At 44.5% G+C, this 19,559-nt stretch overlaps 1 protein-coding gene across 1 annotated transcript in view; it reads right to left on the bottom strand.

The window, feature by feature from the left end:
- Positions 1 to 12,354: 12,354 nt before the first annotated feature.
- The window catches only part of BOC (BOC cell adhesion associated, oncogene regulated), a gene marked incomplete at its 5' end in the record, with an annotated part of 12,745 nt that continues 5,540 nt past the window's right edge, over positions 12,355 to 19,559 (bottom strand). The window contains 9 exons of the mRNA XM_010012648.1: positions 12,355 to 12,571; positions 13,156 to 13,349; positions 14,070 to 14,149; positions 14,814 to 15,040; positions 15,454 to 15,675; positions 16,343 to 16,465; positions 16,656 to 16,761; positions 17,862 to 18,043; positions 18,858 to 19,064. Of these exons, the coding sequence (XP_010010950.1) occupies positions 12,387 to 12,571; positions 13,156 to 13,349; positions 14,070 to 14,149; positions 14,814 to 15,040; positions 15,454 to 15,675; positions 16,343 to 16,465; positions 16,656 to 16,761; positions 17,862 to 18,043; positions 18,858 to 19,064 (1,526 nt within the window). The remainder of the gene's footprint in view (positions 12,572 to 13,155; positions 13,350 to 14,069; positions 14,150 to 14,813; positions 15,041 to 15,453; positions 15,676 to 16,342; positions 16,466 to 16,655; positions 16,762 to 17,861; positions 18,044 to 18,857; positions 19,065 to 19,559) is intronic.

Raw genomic sequence — 19,559 nt, 5'->3', positions numbered from 1 at the left:
TTAAGGTCCTTTCCAACCCAAACCATTTTATAATTCTATGACTACTTGTGTTGGGAAAACTACATACTATTTTCCTGGAGAATCCTACTGAAATTGTTTTTCCTTTGCAGATCCATAAGAGGAAAGTCAATATGAACAATGAGATTATGTCTCTGCGGGATCTCAAGATTTCTGTTATTGAAGAAATCAAGTGTTTAGTGCAAGAATTGAAATCCATACAGGCAGCCTTGGATTTATCAGAACGCCTCCCTCTTCCCCTGATCCCTCAGTTACACCCAGATGAGGTTCCTGAAAAAAAATTTAAGTATGACACTGACATCCTCCTGAACTTCAAAGAGGAGCAGGAGGCCAAGCCAAAGCCCCAGGTACAACTGGAAGAGTCTCCTTCATCTCATTCGTTTAGGCAAGGGTTTCTCCGAGCTCCATCCATTAAAGGGGTTGACTCCATAACACAGGCTGCAGGTGCACACCAGCTGAAAACAGCATCATCTGTGGTCACAGAGCAGCCAGAGGTTTCTGAGACAGAGAAGGCAGAGCCAACAGAAATGGAACTGGAAATTCTGAAGAGGGAGAAGATAAAAAATCTGTACTTGCAGGAGACCTTGATTAAAAAGGTAGGAAATCAAAAGTTATTTTTGTCAGATTGAACAACCCCACTGCATTAGAAACAAAACCAAAACATCTTCTGTCTCAGGATTGCAGCTACTTTTGCCTTTCTGAAGTTCAGGAAAATGCTAGCTGATGCAAATTTACAGTGTAAATCAGTATAAATCTTGCTGTGATCTGTGTGCTGACTATTATCACTTGCAAAATAGATCTTAGATTTCTTATTGATTGCTCTATAAATCCATGAGATTAGTGGCCAAGAAAGACAAGTAAAATATTAGAAATTACTTGAAAAGTGATGAAGAGTTAAAAAAGGATCATCACTAGAACTGTGTAGATTCATGATGTTCCCAGGTCTTAACTGTAGTCCTCATGCTTTAGTCTCAAAAATTTATTTATTTTTTTTTTTAAGAATTAGAAGTAGTATAAAGGAGAGTAACCAAAATCCTTAGTTATGGAAAAGCTTCTTTAAAAGATAAATTGATAAAGCATCTTCGGCCTGGTAAAGGGGCAACTGAAAGGGTTCTAGCAATAGCACAGAAGAGTGGGAATCACCTCTTAAAAGGAGGAGAGTTATCAAATAGTTGTGTAGAAAGCTTGAAACATACAAATGGAAATACTTTTCCTATCCAACAATAACTAAGCTTTGGAACTCATTATTAGGATGTGGGGAAAGCTATGATTTGATAAAGTCTGGAAGAAAAATCCGGTCAAAGCTGTTGAACACAAACATACTGCTTCAAGCTTGGGATGTCCTTAAGTCAGAGTTTAGGAGGATACAGAGAAGAATGTGCCAGAGGTCTATGTTCACTTGTTTGCTCTGTTTCTTACTGTCTTTTCTAACTTCTCTATTGGCCATGACTCGTTGGTCTACCCCAGCACAGACACCCTTGTGTTAATGCTTGTGAAGGTTTTGAGAGAATAGCCAAATGCTGCTGCAACCATCATATATACATGAGATGCTGCTGGCAGCTGCTAGTACTGATTTAACTAAATGTCTAAGGGAAGAGTTGGGAGGTGTTCTGAAAGAAGCCTGTCAAGGCAGAAGACATATTTATTGCTACATCTGGGATTGTTACATGAAATACTTAGGCTACTGTAAAACACTCTCTGAAGAGTAAAATACTTCCAGGCTGGAGTGGTATGCAGTGAAACATTCCTGTGAAGTTCTGGTGATTCTTTCACTATTGTGCTGAGAATGAAGACATATTTGGGGCTAACTTCATCTTTCTAAGTGCTTCAGTAATCTATAGTAAATAGCATGGGTGAATTGCTGATTTGGCAGAGAGGATCTTTTCTCTTCTGCTCCTTTCTCTAGCTTTACATGTTTAACTCCGCTCCTAATACTTTCCCTGTTCCTCATTTGACTCTTACATGCTCCAGATCAACGCAGTGGTGATCAACTTTGATGCTGAACTTCGCTTTCTACGGCACAAGAAACTGAAGCTGGATGTGCAGATGAAGAATGCTGAACTACGCTACATCACATGGTATGAAGAGCTGCTGATCTTGAAGAGCTTTGAGAAACACGAGAACCTTCTCCGGGAGCGTATTACCACCCTCCTCAGTGAGCAGGAGGCCATGCAAGTAAGTAGGCCATGTGTCTCTGGATTTACCAGTACCACTAATGCGCAGCTTGAAAGAAAAGCAAGCCATCAAGTAAATGGTGGCATCTCTTTATTTTAACACTGATTCAGCGCCCAGTGCTAAATTTTGAAAAAGAAAAAATTTCTTATGATCAGCCCAGGATGGTTGCTTTTACCTTCCAATAGTCAATCTTTCCATAAGCTTAACAGTTGTATTTTAATAGGTACTTCATGATGAGGAATAAGAGACAAATCATATGCCTAAATTTAAGAACATACTTCTAGGTTTTGCTTGATTGAAGCATAGGTTTAAAGGGAGAAAGACAAGTTTTGCGTTTCCACATCTTTACAAATACATCCTATATATACATACACATGGGTTGTACCTTTTAAGTGAAGTAGTTTTTTTGTTTGTTTAGCCAAAATTGAAGGGCTGCATTGCACAGATGGAGGATAAAAAGTGTGAGATCGTAAGGCTTCAGGAATGTGAAAAAGCTCTTTATGCCAACTTCCAAGCATCCCTTGGAGAAAACAATGAGTTTACCGATTTTCTGACCAAGGTTCTGACGAAGAAAGTCAAGTGCACAGAAAAAAAAGAAAGAGAAGCAGGTTGGAATACTCTTCTTTTTGCTTTATGGATTTGCTACACTTAGTTCCATGTGGTTGAGTTAATCTAGCTGGTGCCCTGAGTACGTGCAACATGGAACTCAGTTCAAAGAACCATAGATCAGACCTACCCAGATTTGTTTGTGTACGGACCCATGTTCTGTGACAGCCATCTTGACAGGTAACAATGACGTAACTCAGTCTCTAACATGACTGCATTTGGTCTGATGGCAGCTCCTGCAGTTTACTTCCTGTAACCCAGGACTTTGAGGACTGATAATGGGTATGAAGAAGAGGCAAAGCTTTAAATAGGTACTTCCTATGCTGTACTGATGATAACTATGGATAAGTGAGGAGTCTGCCACGTTCACGACATTCTCCTTTAATCTGTCCATTGACTAATGAGAAATCATAGACCTAATTTGCAGTTGTCTGTCACTCACAGGACTAAACATATTATGAAAGGAGTTCATTTATCTTAGTGACTGTTTTAAACTGTTAAGGCTAGGCAGTCTTACTGAGCTAAAATACACGTCCTCTTGCTCTGATTTGGCTTTTGATTTCATGTGGGACACAATTAGCAAAAAGTGCAGACAATTTTGATGCTTTTGTGACAGTTTCATGCCTCCATATTTTGCTTAGTTGATTAATTTCTGCAGTAGAATGCTAAACCCATAAGGTTTAAATTCCTAGAACATCTAAAGAGAGGAAACATTATTGAAGGATGTCCCAAAAATGTGCCTGTGTCTGTGCCTTTGGCATTATCAGATGATCTCTTTCCCTCATTTTTTTCTTCTTTTCTTTTCTTTCTGTGAAATTATCAGGTAGATGCTATAGGCACAAGGTGCCTGGATTCACATATTACCAGGATAATCTTTCATGGATCACTGGGATTGTGTTCACCAGCACATTGGCATAATGTGCAGCTAGTGAGTCTGGGGGTGTTCTGCAAGCCAGCAGTACTGTCCTTTTCTTCCAGATGGAGAAGATGTGAATGAAGAGAAAGATGAAGAAGATAAGAATCAAGAGAATGAGGGAGAGTCAAGCTTGGGGGTTGATGAAGAAAATTCCGTATCTGAAGATGAAGCCTTTGATGACTCTGTTTGTCCAGAGAGTACCTAAGCCATCATTTCCTTGGGTTGACTATTTGTTTAGCTTTAGGGGCAATCTCGAATTTTATGAGTTTTTCATAATTCACTGACTATTAATGCCACTAAGGACCAGAGTGTGTGTACCCCTCCTGAGTGCAGCATTTCTCCCCAGAAAATCTCAGTGAAGATAATGAAACCACTGGTCGTATAGAGTATCCTCATTTAAAAGTTTGGGAAAATAAAACTTGACTAAGCACTGAAAAGTAATTATTTTGTGTAAAGAACCATTCACTATTTCACAGCTGTTTTCTGGAGGGGAAAGGCTCCTCTCAGGAGTGGAGCTGTAGCTGTTCTCTGAGAACCTGCTGCCTGGCCTAGCTGCATCCCTGTTCAGGGAAGCTCTGTGGGACCCTAACATGCTCTTAATTTAAGCTCTTTGTTACCACCTCGTGGATTTATGCAACCTGTTGCTAGGCTGCTTTCTTATGAGTATCTGAATAGTTAGGAGCTTTACTTTGCAAAATCCTCTTTATTCATTCATTCAACAAAGGCAAGTAACTTCTGCCGACCCCCTTTTAACTAGTTTAACTAGTTTAGGGTGTTGGGGGTTTAAAAAATCTTTGTGTGATATGACTATGTAACAACACTGCTTTTTTTTTCATCTAGATTTTCATCTAGAACTTAGCAAGAAATTACCTTATCATATTTTTTTAATTGGATTTTAGCATCATTTTGGCAAATAGAATTTTTGATTAACTCCTCATTCATGTCCTTTTCAATGAAATCTTGGGAAGAAATTAAGATTTTAACTTTTTATTAAAAAAGTCCATATTACTAATTTAACAGGGAGATTACAAATTGCATTAGCCTCTTTATTTGTTTCTTTATGTGTCATTTGCTTTGCCTTTATTGGACTATTTTTTTTCTTTCTTTTTATTACACCTGCTTATTTGGGCATAATTATGCACTTGATTAGTGTGACTGAAATCACTACATTAAACAGAAATTCACAGATCTTCCCTTCTGTGAAACAAATGAAAGAGGTCCTATGAACCCTCAGCTTTGTTTACAAATAGACCTATAAATGATGCCTACAGGAAGTTCATCATTTATTGTGAAGGGTGCTATGGATAAACAACTGCCTATTCACGTAATTGAAGATTATATTATATTAATTACTGGGACTGTTACTTAGAAAAACTAACCTTTGAATATTCGGCTTTAATATTGGCTCTGATGCATTTATTCTGAACGTCTGGAAACAAACCATCTTGACTGTAAGGAAAAAAAGATCCATCCAAGACATTCACCCCCTCACAGAGGAATGTGGTTCATATGGTTTATGTTTGAGAAAGCTCTAGGGACCCAAAAGCATGGTCTTATTATGAGGAACACTGGGCAATGTGCACAGTACGAGAAGCCAATAGCTAAAGCCTGCAACTATAGTCCAGTCATAATGAAATTAAGCTATTCTTTGACTTTTTCTTTCTCAGACTGCAATGAGGCACTTTTCCAAAACACCATCCAGCTCCGGCAGAAGTGGTTAGAAATTGAGGAAGCTTTAGCGAAGGAGAAGAAAGTTGCTGCTAACCTTAGAAAGAAATATAATGCCTTGACCAAAAAGGTATTGTAGTGTTTTCTTCTCAGCAAGCATCAGCTGGCTCCATTACAGTGAAAATGTGCTAATTGTTCTGGCTAAGATTTTAAAACAAAATCTTAACCCTTTGAGAGGCCTCATTTTAGGTAGAGATATCTGTGGTAGCACAGAGGCAGGAGGCAGCCCAGCATGGGTCACCTTTCCTCCTCACCCTTCCTCCTGAAAAGGGTAAATCAAGATTGTCCAGCCTTAGCCAGTGTGAGGCTGGAATCATGTTTTGGGTCTAGTTCCTTCCCAGCTGTCTAACCGTCATGCAGCAGCAGGGACTGGAGTCTCTGATTCACAGGAACAGCCTGGTGTAGCCTGGCCTACCCTCTATGCTTGTGTATGGGGACAGAGAGATTAAAGTATACTTGTCCTAATACAAATGCAGGTTAAAATAAATGCATAAAAATGCTATTCTTGCATTTATTTCTTTTGCTTTTAGTTACTTTATTTTTCTCTTTGTCATAGTAATTACTCAATAAACTCTCTTGGTGCAAGTTTTCCTTTCAGCTTTTTTTGAGCTCCTGCATTCATCAAGACATTTGATTTATATTAACTCCAAAATGTCTGAATTTGAAGGGTTATCTGGGATAGAGAGGGTTCTGCCAAAATAGCATTATGCAAGTCTTGCTTTTATTGTGTCTCAAAAATGTTCCATCAAATATGCTTAACTTACAACATTTTTTGTTTAGTTTTTAAAAGCTTTCCTAAGTGCCAGCTGCCACATACTCACCCTGGGGTCTGACATTTGAGTCTGAATTGTTCTTTTCTCATGCAGAATCAATAAGTATTTCCAGGCATAACCTAATAAAAAATATCTTTTAGGCTCTCTAGATCTAGAAGTGTTTCAGACGCTAAACAAAGCAGCTGTCTCTTGATACATACAGGGCTTCTCTACTAAGGAGACATCTATAAATATACATGTGTGCAGAGGTACTCAGGGTAGGCTTTTGCTTGAGTATGTTGATGAGCCTTGGGTCTGCCTGTGAAACTCATCTATCAGAGTATGCAGAAAAAAAGAGCATTTTTTTTCCTATGCTTCTTTCCCTTTGGATCAGGAACTTTAACACAGAACCTTGCTGTATTTGAGTACCACAAGATTTTTGTTTGTCCACAATTTGTCCTTCTGCAGGCAAAAGAAGTGGAAACCAGTTTGGACACAGCAGACAAAGAACTGGATACCTTTCAGTGGGAAAAGCAGCAGAGAATGAATGATCTATATGTAGCTGTGCCTTTGAAACTCCATCAGGTAATTCAAGATGTTGTGCATCTGCAGCTGCAGAATAGCCAATGTACATCTAACAATGGTGTTACTGTTCTTTGGGGCCCTTAGTTCCTGATTCACCATAGTCTCCTGGGAGCGAAGTGTGCCATTAATTGAATTTCATGCTGCTATTTTCTCTAGATTCTTTTCCCCCCTCCCCTTCTCCTATACTGACAGAAAAGAGGCAAGGACAGACAGGTCAGCCTAGTGCATAGTCTTCAAGTGTTTTATAGGTTAGTCATGGGGTTTTCTTTCAGGTCCATACCCACTGATGCTCTCTTGGAATAAAAACACCTCCCCAAAAGACAAACCAAAAAAGTCCTCAAACTATTGAAACTATTGGGAGTATTGTCAATTTAGTAATGCTGTATTGGATGTGAACACAGGGATGATAAGAAAAAAACTCAAGAGACTACTGGTATTTCCTCTAGGCTGAATCTTGTCCTCGGAGAGAGAACAAGCCTGTTCTGGCTTATATGCCTCTGAGGCAAGCTAAGTTCTCTGCCTGTTCTATCTCCCTTCGCCTTAAAAAGTTGGTAATTAAGACATACAAGTCTAAGGCCTGACTATGCAATCCTGCAGCTCCTGGATCATTCAAAAGTACAGTTGACAGGGAGTTCCTTACTCCCCTCTTCCTCCAGGTGCCATAGAAGGGTAGACATCTTTATACATATGCAGTCATCACAGCTCTAAGTAGTCTTTGAGCTTTGCTGAGTGGTAGTGATTCCCTGACCCAAAATGTGAGCTGTGCCCATGCTTACTACTACCTCACTCATTAGTTCTCTAACACTCACACCTTCATTATCCAGAGACATCACCAGCACCCTTCGTAAGTAAAGTCAGCCTTGCTAATGGCTGTTTCTTCCAGGTGGAGTACTTGATAAATGGGGAGATGCCCAATGACTTCTCCCAGGCTTTGGTATTTACCAACCAGTCCTTAGAGTATCTGCAGAAGAGAATTGTGGATCTACATAATGAAAAGATAATGCAAAGAGAGATCTATAAGGCAGCTCAAGAGCAACATAAGCAGCTTATCCAGGACAAAAAGGAGATGGAGATAACAATTCGACGTGAGTAACAAAGACTCTGAACAGCACAGCATACTAATGCTCACTCTGTCCCCCTCAGTTGGTGTGGGTAACTCTACCAGATGTGTGTCTTTACACTGACATAGATGTCACAGCTGGTTACTGCAGAAAATCAAACAGAAAAAGCAGACCAAGTGGACTGTTTTGATGAAGTATTGGTAGTATTCTCCAGCACTGCAGAGTCATTAGGCTGTGTGAAATAATTTGGGAACTTAGTATAAGGAGAGTTGACTGAGATGAGACACTGGAAGTCAGGACACACAATTGCCATTTCTGGCTGTAAACCAGAACTGCTAGGAAAAAGTACTTTCCCCAAAGTATTTTTGGCAGTTTCCTCCTCTGTGTAACACAGAAAGAATGAAACAAGCCCTAATCAAAACACTTTCCCAAGGACCAAACCCAAAGATGTGTCCAGCACCACCAGACCTCCAGAGGCCCTATATGGCCTTTGGTGAAGGAGCAGGTTACTAGAAGTGGCTTAGAGTGTGACATAGTGACCACACAGTCACAGTCATGGGCAAGGACAGGTGGCAACATTAAGTTGTGAGCTCTTTGTGAGCTTGTGTGAATTACGTATTACAGAGCAAATACCAAAGAGCTCAAAGAGCTAGGGATAAGGCAGAAGTTCTTACTAATCAATGAAAGACAGTGCTGCCATTTGTGCCCTACCCCTTCTGTTAGAACTGGAAGAGAAGTGCAATTACCTGATGATGAAGAAGTTTGGCCGGCTGGTTGATTTTGAAGCAGTTCAATCATACTCTGTTAACATACGCATGGAAGAGTTGGAAGTGCAAATAATGGAGAAAGAATATGAGCACTCCCAGGAACTCAAAGAGTGGGAGGTAAGGAGCAGGAAAAGAGCGTTATGATGATCTGTCATGGCTTCATTTCTCTGGGACTGAATAGTTACACTAAAATGTTTCATGAACATGTTCATGTTTGGGGTTTTTTTTCCAGTTGTCATTAATAGACAGTAATGTCCAACTCTCATTTCCTATCATCATTCCTACCTCTGCTCCAGTTGCTGATGCACACACATCCTATTTTTCATGGAGGTAGTTGATGATCTTTTTATGTTACTTTCCTCAAATGCATCTTTCTGCTTCAGTCCCCGTGTGAAGTTTTTCCAGTGCTTCTCTTTGGTTTTCAGCTGCCATTCAGCACCTACTGCCTCCTCCCGCCACCTCCATCAACAAACGGAGCACAGGGCAGCCCTGGCTCATGCCTGCGACACTGGTCTGTGCAGTCTGAAAAGCTCATGTGTCTACCTGGTGGGGCCTACAGCTCAGCTACTGTCATGCAAGCCGGAAACACTCTTATGCTGCTCTTACAGAAGGGCATATATGGAAGTATGATGTACCTAGTGGCTCTCTCTTTCCCACACCTTTGTCTAACTAACTGCTTTACCTACTTGCAATATGAAATTAAAAAATAAATAGGTGACAGATTGCACTAAAGGTACTGTGGCATGAGGTGGTGTATGCAGGATCAGTCTCTTGTTCACCTTGCTTCTGTGACAGTTATATTGTGCCTAGCATTTCTTCCTCACCTCACACTCTTTGTCCTCTTTAATCCCACCTCAACCTTTTATACCTTTCTAGAAAAGAATCTCAGACCTGCAGCAGCAGCTAATGAAGCTGACAAAGGAAAACAGCAGCAAGCTGCAACAGCTGAACCGGTTTTGTTTTGAAAAGCAGCAACTTGAAACTAAACTGGCTTCACTAAAGAATGATGTGGTAAGCCTTTAACCAGTGCAGGTTTGGGGCTGTTCAGACATGGGTAAGGGGTCAATCATCTGGCCTTCACCAGCTCTCTGGTCTCATGTCCTGCTCTGCTGTCAGCAATTTGGGCTAATATTGCCTAGTGGCACAGGCTGAATGGCTGCCCCAGGAAGGGAGATGAATTAACTGATCCTGAAGCAGGCCTTACCTTAGCTTCTCTGTAATTTCTTACTTAGCTGCTTTCTAATATTGAAACAAATCCATCTTACTTCTAATTAAAAAACATCTTGTGGCAAGTCAAAATTATCCTTCTGTTACACAGAAATGGCCAAATTAACTAAAGTGTTTTCTATTAGGGAATAGGGCAGCCACCTGTGAGAGTCTGAGTCCAAGTCAGTGTTCCCTTACTTTGACTTGCAAGTAGTTCTGACTGTGGAGTTGAGAGGTCATGGAGCTGTGCTGCCTCTTGGGAAACTTCGCTTTCCCACTTGAAATAAACTTCCACTGTTTAGTCTCCTGTGTTTTATAGGAGCTATTTTTTCCTCTCCTTACAGGGAGTAGAATTTCAGCACACCCGAACTACTGACATCAAAGAGAAGGCCAGGCTGGAGTCACGGCTCAAGCGCATCGCTGGTGACACAGCCCTCCTAAGAAAAGAAATCAGCCTTCTAAACAAAACAGGTGGGTACTGAAAAGAACTCGCTGTCCTTAGCAGAAAAGATGGATGCCTCTTTCTACACCTTTCGTCACCGCAGGACTCCAAGACACCAACTGCATCATTCCCTTTTCTTACACCAGAAACGGTAACTAACAGTCCAAGCCCCCCTTAAAAATGGATGTAGTTAACTATGGCAGTAGTCTTACCTGGAAGCGTGAAATTAATTCCTTTGGCTATACAGGCATTTAGTTTTAATGGGTTGTGCTTGTTTCTCCTATCAAAATATGACTTTAGTGACAGATATGGAATAAAGAACTGGAAAATACAACTACTGAAGGCTGTTATTGGTCTATTGCAGAGATTTGCTCAGGGCTAATGCCCCATCTGTGTGTATGTGTGTTCTTCACGTGTGTAGCTGTTGAAGGCTGGATATTAGTTTTGCATGGGCATATAAAGCTTTGGTACCTTTCTCCTCAAAAATGGTAAAAAAGATCTGCCTTAAGGGTGCCTTTTCTATTGCTGAACATCCTAGCAGCAATAGCACTTCTCTGCTGACTCAGCTAGTTAGGGTCAAGGGAAAGTGCCATTTGTTTGGGGAAAGCCAAGGGACCTTTATCCTCAGGGCCTATAGTGCTCAGAAGGGCACTGAGCCTATCAAATACTTTCCCCCTTGTCACTGTACCACTGCCAACTGCACTGCAGTACAGGATGGGGTATTCGCCTGGCAGGAGGAGGGTACAGCAAATGCAAAGTCAGCCTGTAACTCCACTGGCTTGAGCCTGATCAGACTGTATGTTTTCAGGTTTTACTCTTTTTTACCTCCAGCATTGGTACGTTGTCAGTGCGTGACCACTTACAGCACTTACCCTGTCTTACTGTGGAAACGTCCTTCACCCCAAAGCAGAGGGGTTGTATTGCACTGTTAGCCCAGTGCAGTTTTTCACGGCACACAGGGAAGCTTGGGGTTTGTTGCTAATTTTTAAGTAAATAGAGTGAACAACCCGCAGCTGCTCTTGCTCTTCCTCCCCAATTCCCCTGTGTATTGCCCCGTGTTTTCACTCCTCTCTCTGGTGTACACTCACCCAGGATCCGACCATATCCTGGCCAAGCACAAGAACTGCCCCTGCTGGCCCCAGCAAAACCACATGAATGGCACTTGTGCAGCGTGCCTTTCCAGTGGGTCCCTGTGAAGGTGCTGAGCATCCCCTGTTTCCTTAAGGGGAGAAGCCCACCCTTGTCCACAGGGCTGGCATGCTGAAAGCTTTTGAAGCTGGAAAACCACAGGATGTGGGATAAGAAAACAACATTTGCAGAGATTCACATGTCTATCTGCCTCTCTACCCCCATCACCACACTCATGCAGTTCTTGAAGATAAATGAACATTTCCTCTAGCTGTGCTCCTCGCTAGAAGTTCCACATCACTTAACTGGTGCAGGCAGCAGCTGTCCCTCTTCTCCTGAGCTCAGCATTAAGAACATTCATATCGGTGGCTAGCTGGAAAACTGTAGCTGCAGGAAAATGTCCCCTTTCCCCAGGTGTCCTGCTTGCTGTACATCTGCAAGTAAAAAGGAGCAGGTTCATTCTGTGGCAGGATTTAGCATACAGCCAGCCACAGAAAAGACTAAAGCCTTTATTTTAGATGTTAAAGCGTGGGTTTGTCTTTACAGATACGCGTCTGCAGATGGCGCGTATGTGAAGGGTTGTCTAAGATGAGTAGGCAGAGAGCGTAACTCCAAGTCCATTCACAGGAGTGTGTTCCTGGGATAAACCTTCCTGGGACCTTTTTGAAAGCATTATCTTTCGTGAAGCCCTCATTGCAAGAGGCTTCGTGATGATCTTCGTGATGGCAGCTCTGTTTGCACCCATGTCCTGCAACATCTCTTGTGCTGCTGTTTCCATCTTTGCTCCGATGAACAGCCTGGTGCCAAGGAGAGCCGCTGCTGTATTTCTTGGGCCCTCCTGTGACCTTGCTGAGGATGCCTTCTGTCTCCATAGCATTATAAAAGGCACATATACATCTATATACAAGTGCATAAATATATAAATAGGGGTGTTATACAAAAATAAATACCCATTCTCTTTTTCTCTTTAGAATAAATCTTTTGCAAAAGGTGGCTTGGTCCCTAGCTGGCGGGAGAATGAGTCTCTAAGGGCCTCAGCAGTGGCGGGCTGCTGTTCATGTGTCTTGGTAGGTCCTGACCCAAAGATGAGATCACTGGATTCTGGGGATGGAGATCTCCTCTGGGCTGGCAGCAACCTAGTCTTTCTACCTCTTCAACTGGCACTAGGCCGAGGCAGCAAGGGCTTCCTGAAAGAAAAAGGAACAAGAAAAGATTACAATGCATAAAGAAATGAGAGAGTCTTGGTAGCTTTCTTGTCAACAATCTGCTCTATAAGGATAGGTACTCTGATCAAAGAGGAAGAGCTGCATTCAGAAAGCCCTGGCTACATGGGAGTTCAATCCCACGCTTGCACGCCACAAGTCTGATCCACACTACAGGGCTGGATCAATGGATCATGTTCTAGGGAGATGGATTCACGCAAGGACCCTTTTCAGGGACCTTGCTGTTTTATTGGCAGTCTGGAAAACGCAAAATCAAGAAGGACTAAAGGACAGTAGCTCTGTAACTGGAGTTGGGTGTGTGCCCTTCCACCAACATACAGTGACAGCTTGTAGAGAAATTAGAAATGTGTTCTCTAAAACTGACTGAGACAATTTACACTCCCCAACTGCTAGTATGGTCTTTTCCATGCTGTTGTGTTAAAACTGTACTTGCTCTGCAGAAGCAAGCATGAACAGAGCCATCAGAAAGGCTCTACAGTGAGATTTCTCTGCAAGATCAGCCTGAAACAATGAGATGAAACAAACACAGAGTTTTTCAGACCACTGACCTTGGTGGAACAGGGGATCCCGTCGAGCATCCAGGCTGGGGCCTCCCACTTTGCTGCCCATCACTGGATGATGGAGACCAACAAAGTGCTCTTGAAGGTGAGGACAGTCATCTTGCGACTGAAGAAGTTGGTGAGTGGAGTCATCTGGGAGACTGTAAAGGAATGACCTGTCTTCTGTTCTTGGGTTGGGCAATCTGGGGAGGCAGACAAAGAGGTTTAGCACTATTAACAGATCACAGAACCATAGAATGTTTGGGTTTGAAGGTATCTTAAAGATCATCTAGTTCCAAATCCACTGCCATGGGCAGGGATCTTGCCTCCTTGAAAGATAGGACCTATGTAACTTCTCTGCCAGCTGCAGAGAATGAAGTAACATAGAGCATTCCTAATGAGGGAAAAGGAGAAACTGGGATGTACTTGTAGGATGGGAACGAGATGATGGGACCTGTTATCCATGATTCAACACCTAATGAGTGCCACAGGAGTTGGGAGGAATACCTCCTCGTGGGCACCACAGGAATAATGACTTGCTATCTGAACGGCGCGACACAAAGCACCCACAACTGGATCCTGGCCAGGTTCTGGGGCAGGTGCTTATCATCATCCATTCATAGATGTTAGCTTCTCTCATTCTACTTTTCAGTCTCCCACTTAGGAGCAGAGGGAGGAAAAGGAGGCAGGGGGAGGTATGTCTTGGTCATCTCTACAAATAAATTATTCCTCCCTCAAACCTTAAGAGATATGAGCTGTGTGAAGAGAATTTAGAACAAGAAGGCCTACTGCTGGAGCATGGACTTGATTCCCAAGTGAACTGGGACAGATGGGAGTGTGCTGACGGCAAGTTCTTGCAAGCATATAGTCTTGTGTCCCCCACTGGATCGTTCCACACTCCCCCTCCACAAGCCAGGACTAACCTGGAGGGCTGGTAGTCTTGCTGGACATTCCCGTTTTGGAGCACTCTCGCCTGCAGCAAAGCATTGGTCTCCTCATGTGACTGGAAGGAGAGAGAAAGATTCTCAGCAGAGCAATGCCACACAGCAGCATTAAGAACCAGGTGTTGATCTGGGAGCCAGAGCCGTGGGGCAGGCTGCTGAAGCTCTTATTACACAGGGCAGGGAAAGCTGTAACTTCCTTTTGCTACAGAGGACAGTGGAATGAAGCACCAAAAAACTGACAATGTTGAGACCTCGGTGTGCAAATAGTAACATAGGCCAAGGCAGTGCCACAGCCAAGACTGTAAATTGGTTATCATCCCCTTTGATTCAGCAGTAAGCATGAAGTGAGGGGTTTTTTTCAGCAGTGTTTTGAAGACCTTTCTGTTCCTCCCATGTCTCAGACTCCACTGCAAAGGGGAAATCTTTTAAGAAGCCTGTCTTGCCAACATAGGCCAAGGCAGTGCCACAGCCAAGACTGTAAATTGGTTATCATCCCCTTTGATTCAGCAGTAAGCATGAAGTGAGGGGTTTTTTCAGCAGTGTTTTGAAGGCCTTTCTGTTCCTCCCATATCTCAGACTCCACTGAAAAGGGGAAATCTTTTAAGAAGCCAGTCTTGCCACTTGTACATGCTGCAAAGGGTGCCAGACATGTCTGCAGAAGCCCTCTCACTGCAATATCCAAGCTCGTGTCAAACCAAATTTTAACCACAGGTATGGACATACCTGTGGCACTTCATCTGGACTGTACTCTCGGGGCTTGGCGCTTGCATATCCCACTCCTGCAGAGGGGCAGATGCCATTCAGATGTGCCCCATTGGCGTAGGGCTGCCCACTAACATAGGGATGTCCATTGGCACGAGGAGCAGAGATGCCCCTCAGAGGCACCATGGTGTACTGGCAGGACGAGACCAGCAGCCCAGCTCCTGGGAAGCCCATGTCAATGGTTTGCTCTGCAGAGGGAAAGAAGAGGAAGTCTGAGGCCAAAATCAGAGGTAAGGTTGAGCTTCTTGAAGCTCAACAGGGCTAATGTTAGGCTGTCCTATCAGGCAGCTATTCTGGCATCCAAAGCATCCTTTGGAGAGAAGTGGCGGAAAGGGGGCCTACGTGAAAGTAAAGGGAGTGCCCCTTTCCCCCATTCTAGTCCTAGGGGTCCTTCCCAACAAGGTAAGCAGGACAAGGGACAAACAGTGGCTTTGTTTTTATGGGGTTCCACAGGACATTTGATACTGCCCTCTGCCCACCCCCCCGTCGCTGCCCAGCATGTGCAGCCTCACATTTTGGGTGTTTGACCCCACAACACCTAGGAGCAGAGATAACCCACAGGGCAGAGCGCATCTTGTATATCTCAAGCAAGAACTCTTACTCTGCTTGGACCAGGCTCTCCAAAGGCAAAAGGGGATGAAAGCCACGATGAGGAGTACGATAGAGCCCAGCACAACGCCTACAATCAAGTATGGCAAGTCGCTGGAACGGGCCACCATGGCTCCTGCCCCCAGGCCACTGTGTCCACCACTGAGCGGGGGATGCTGCTGGGGGGGCACTGTGGAGGGTGGAAGACGACCTGGCAGGCCAAGGGACTTCCGAGCTGCAAAGGGAAGAGAGAGAAAGCGTTAGACACAGGCATGGCAAGTGGAATAGCAGCCCGCTCCAGGCATGTCTATGCTGCTGTGGAATGGACAGACTTCTATTATGGCTTTAAAGACGTGCCCATGGATGTCAGAGGACTTCCTAGGCTATTGCATACTGCCGTACAGACGAGTCTTCTGTGCTTGCCTTACAGATCTGTGAGACTTTTGGGCTGCTAAAGCAAAAGGAAAATAGCTTCTCCAAAACATACACTTGGGCTTAATGCTGTTCCTACTGTGACAGTGCAGCTTCTTGGAAGACAATATGGGACCTGCTTATAACCAAACAGGAGTTTGGCACAGCAAGGGCAAGTTAGCCTTTCTGGTTCCAGTAACCACCTATGTGACACTTACTTAGGAAAACAAAAGGTAACTACTACTTCAAAGGAAACAGTGATGGACCCTGCACAAAAGTTCTGTGAGTACTGGCATGGATGTATACATATACTCATCAGCAGCATCAACAACCTCTGCCTCTCTTCTCCCCAGTGCTGCCTCCATCACCTTGCCTGAGCTTGGATGCCACATGGTGAGGCAGGGATGGTACCTGCCTTGCTGTGCTCTGACTGCTGCAGGCAGGGGAGGCAGCACGCAGTGCTCCCAGAGGTGCCCTGTGAAACTGGTTACCTTTGGTTTCACAGATCATCACGTTGCTGAACTCGCTTTCACCACCCTCATTGAAGCATTGCATCTTAATGTCATACGAGGTCTCTGGCTGCAGGTGACTGATGGAGTGCCAGTACCGATCTCCTGAGGAGAGAACAAACACACGGTGCTGTTGGCTTCCTCAGGGAACACGCAGCTGGCACAGCTCTGCAGCAGTGCTAGATAAAGCAGGCCTCGACAGCAGCAGCCAAGCCTTTTGTGCACAGGCTCCTTCTGGCTGTCTGCTCTTCCAGGGGGAAGCAGCAGCTGGGACCAGTCTCTCAGTATCTCTTACCTTCCACCACATCCTTCTTGTAGTCACTGTCATTGTCACTGTCAGTGGGACGGTAGTAGATGTAAAAACCGTGGATGGGAGTGTTGTTGTTGCTGGCTGGGATATACTGCAGAGAGAGGGAGAGCAGAAATTAGCAGAGATATCTGTGCTCTGTTTTGTACCAGGTGAGGAGCAGTTGCCATAAATGGGATGGGACAGGAGGAAGTCCCAGCGGGGGAAACTTCCTTCTGTTGCCACTGGTTTGTGCAGTAAGGGCTTCCTTCCGAGAGCTCAGTGCTATTTTGTACTCTCACACCTTGCTTCTCAAGTAACAGACAAGCCATGAGTCTGGTCATGTCACCCCAAGCATCCAGTACTCTGCTCCCTGTCCGCAACCACAGCCAATGCTTCAGAGAAAAAAATCCTCAACGGCAGCATCTCAGCCGGCGCAAGGGCAAATGTACCTTCACTGTGACTCCAGCAGGCTCATGGCTTCCAGACAAACTGCATCTCTCCATGAACCAGTGACCCCAGGAGTCTCATGTTTTTGAAGACAGCTCTGATCCTCCTCCACCCAGGGCAGTACTGTCCCAGCTCCGTGTGTTCTTGCTATCTTTCACCCAGTGTTTTATCAGCTACTGTTTGTGTTTAAATAAACAGCAGTGCCCATCCTGCCCTGTAGCAATTTCTGGCTAGAAGCAGCTGGGAGAGAAGAGGGTAACGAATCCCCCTGAAGAAACCCTAAGCTGTTGGAAACACTTGGATCTAGGCTTGTGATCCAAAAGATCCTGCCCACTCCTAAAAGGATTATCAGCACTTAGGACTGCAACCCAGCAAGTGAGAGTGAAGGATGTATCTGCCGGCAATTACTAGGACAGACAGAGGTGCTAACGGATTCCAGGAATTTGGCTGGGAAAGCAAGCAGCTATCCTGTGCATTGCTGAACTGTGCTTGTTGAACAAAATGGTCAAGACCCTGAGGTTATCCACTGAAATGCCTCCTGGGTTCAGCACTGGATTCAGACAAAAAGGGTTTCCTAAGCACTCTGACTTCCCTCACGTCTACGTGGCCGAAGCCCAATCCTCCTTTGGTGGAGGGAGCTATTGGATCCCAGATGCATTTGTGCTGGTGACAGCCTCCAGTGTGGTAACCTGGAAGATGGCAAGTAGCATCTGCTGCATGCCTGCTTCCTGCACGTTCAGAAACCTCCACCCCTACAAACCTTACCATCCACTTCAGCATGATGGTGGTCTCATTGATGGCGTCTGTGAAGGTGATGTATGGCCCAGCCACAGGGCGCTCGTAGACTCGGTTGCTGTACCCAGACACCACATAAGGCCGAGACGCTGCACTGGGCTCGCTCTCTCCCAGGATGTTCAGTGCCCGGACACGGAACTTATAGGATGTGCCTACAGGGAAAAATGGGAAATAAAAGAATTGCAGAGATTGGAGTCTTCCAAGACTTCTACTGTCAGCACAGGCCTGACTGTGGAGAGGGGCTACACCTTCTCCAAAAGGCAGAGGGCCTACAGAGAGGTTTTGATCAAAGTGCAAGCACTGAAAGGCCAGATTTCAGCCATGTGCTAGATGACGCCTGCTACTTTTTGCCTGCCCCAATTCTTGTCTGGATGGTCTAGAGGTCAGGTAGCAGTTCTGGAAAGTGTGTGTGTATGGATTGAGATGTCCTGACCCAAAAGCAGGTATGGGAAACTGTCCTTCCTCTACTCCACAGAAATTAAGTACATAAACATCAGTTAAAAGCTCAAAGCCTAAATAATTTTTTACCCAAACATGACTTTACTGGTCTTTAACTTGAGGTACATGTGTTGCCCTTTTAAGCTGTCCAGCTCAGTGATGCTGTCTTTTCTCATGTGAAGTGCAATGGGAATTGTGTACTCATCTGTCTTGCCTGTGGCTAAGGAAAGTTCTGTCCAGTCTAGTAAATGGCAAAACCAAATGCCTTTAGTAACTATGTCCTGTAATACAGAAAAGCATGCACAAGCCTCCCTGTGGGAGGTCAAATCTATGCTGGTCTTTGCAGCTGGAGAAATTGGAGAAGCATCTGCAGCCTTTCCCCATGCATGTAAGGCTGGAGCTGGGGAGGCTTTGTTTTGCTTGCACATGCCAGGACTAAGCATGACATGACAGATGGCTAACCATCCCACAGGGACTGCACAGCTTCCTACAGACCTCCAGGACGCAGGGAGGAGAACACCAGCCTACCTTTCTCCAAGCCTGGGATTTCCACAGAGAGGCGAGAGGGAGGAATGTCACTGGTGGCCAGGACCCAGTCTCCCAACTTCTTCAGTTTCTTGTATTCCACACGGAAAGACTGGATGGGAAACCCACCATTCCCACGGGGGATCCACGTCACGTACACAGATGTCTCTGATGCCATGGAGATGGTTGGACGGTCTGGTGCCTCTGGAGCTGCAAGGGGCACAGAAGGACATCAGGACAGGAAACACATTTCTCTTGCCCTGTCTGGAGGATCCTGTAGCTTAGAAGTATGTGGGTGAAGGTCTACCTGCATTGCACCCACCCACATGCTCTTAAGTCCTGCCTGCTCTCTTCTGTCTCTTCATTAGAGCTTGCATCCCAAATCCTCACTCCTTTCACTTTGTGCCCTGCAAACATCTTTTACTCGTGCTTGCATCTTGCTCCATTTCCACTCCCAACTCAATTAGGATTTGAGGTGTGTACACCCATTGTGGGAGGGAGAGCAGTGAGAGGTGTGGATGCAGAGCTGGAGACAGAGCAAAACGCCTGGCTGATGTGGGAGCAGTGAGCAGGGAGAGACTGACAGCGGGGACAGATGAGTGCAGGACATGAAAACAGGAGAGATTGAGAAGACCAGCTGAGGAGGAAACAGGGAGAAGTTCTGAACTACAGACATGAAATTTGATAGGAAAACAGTCAAAAGTT

Source organism: Nestor notabilis, unplaced genomic scaffold (genome assembly GCF_000696875.1).
Source record: "Nestor notabilis isolate BGI_N333 unplaced genomic scaffold, ASM69687v1 scaffold19904, whole genome shotgun sequence".
NCBI lineage: Eukaryota > Metazoa > Chordata > Aves > Psittaciformes > Psittacidae > Nestor > Nestor notabilis.
The sequence above is the reverse complement of the archived record's forward strand: the minus strand, read 5'-3'. Positions and strand labels throughout refer to the sequence as shown.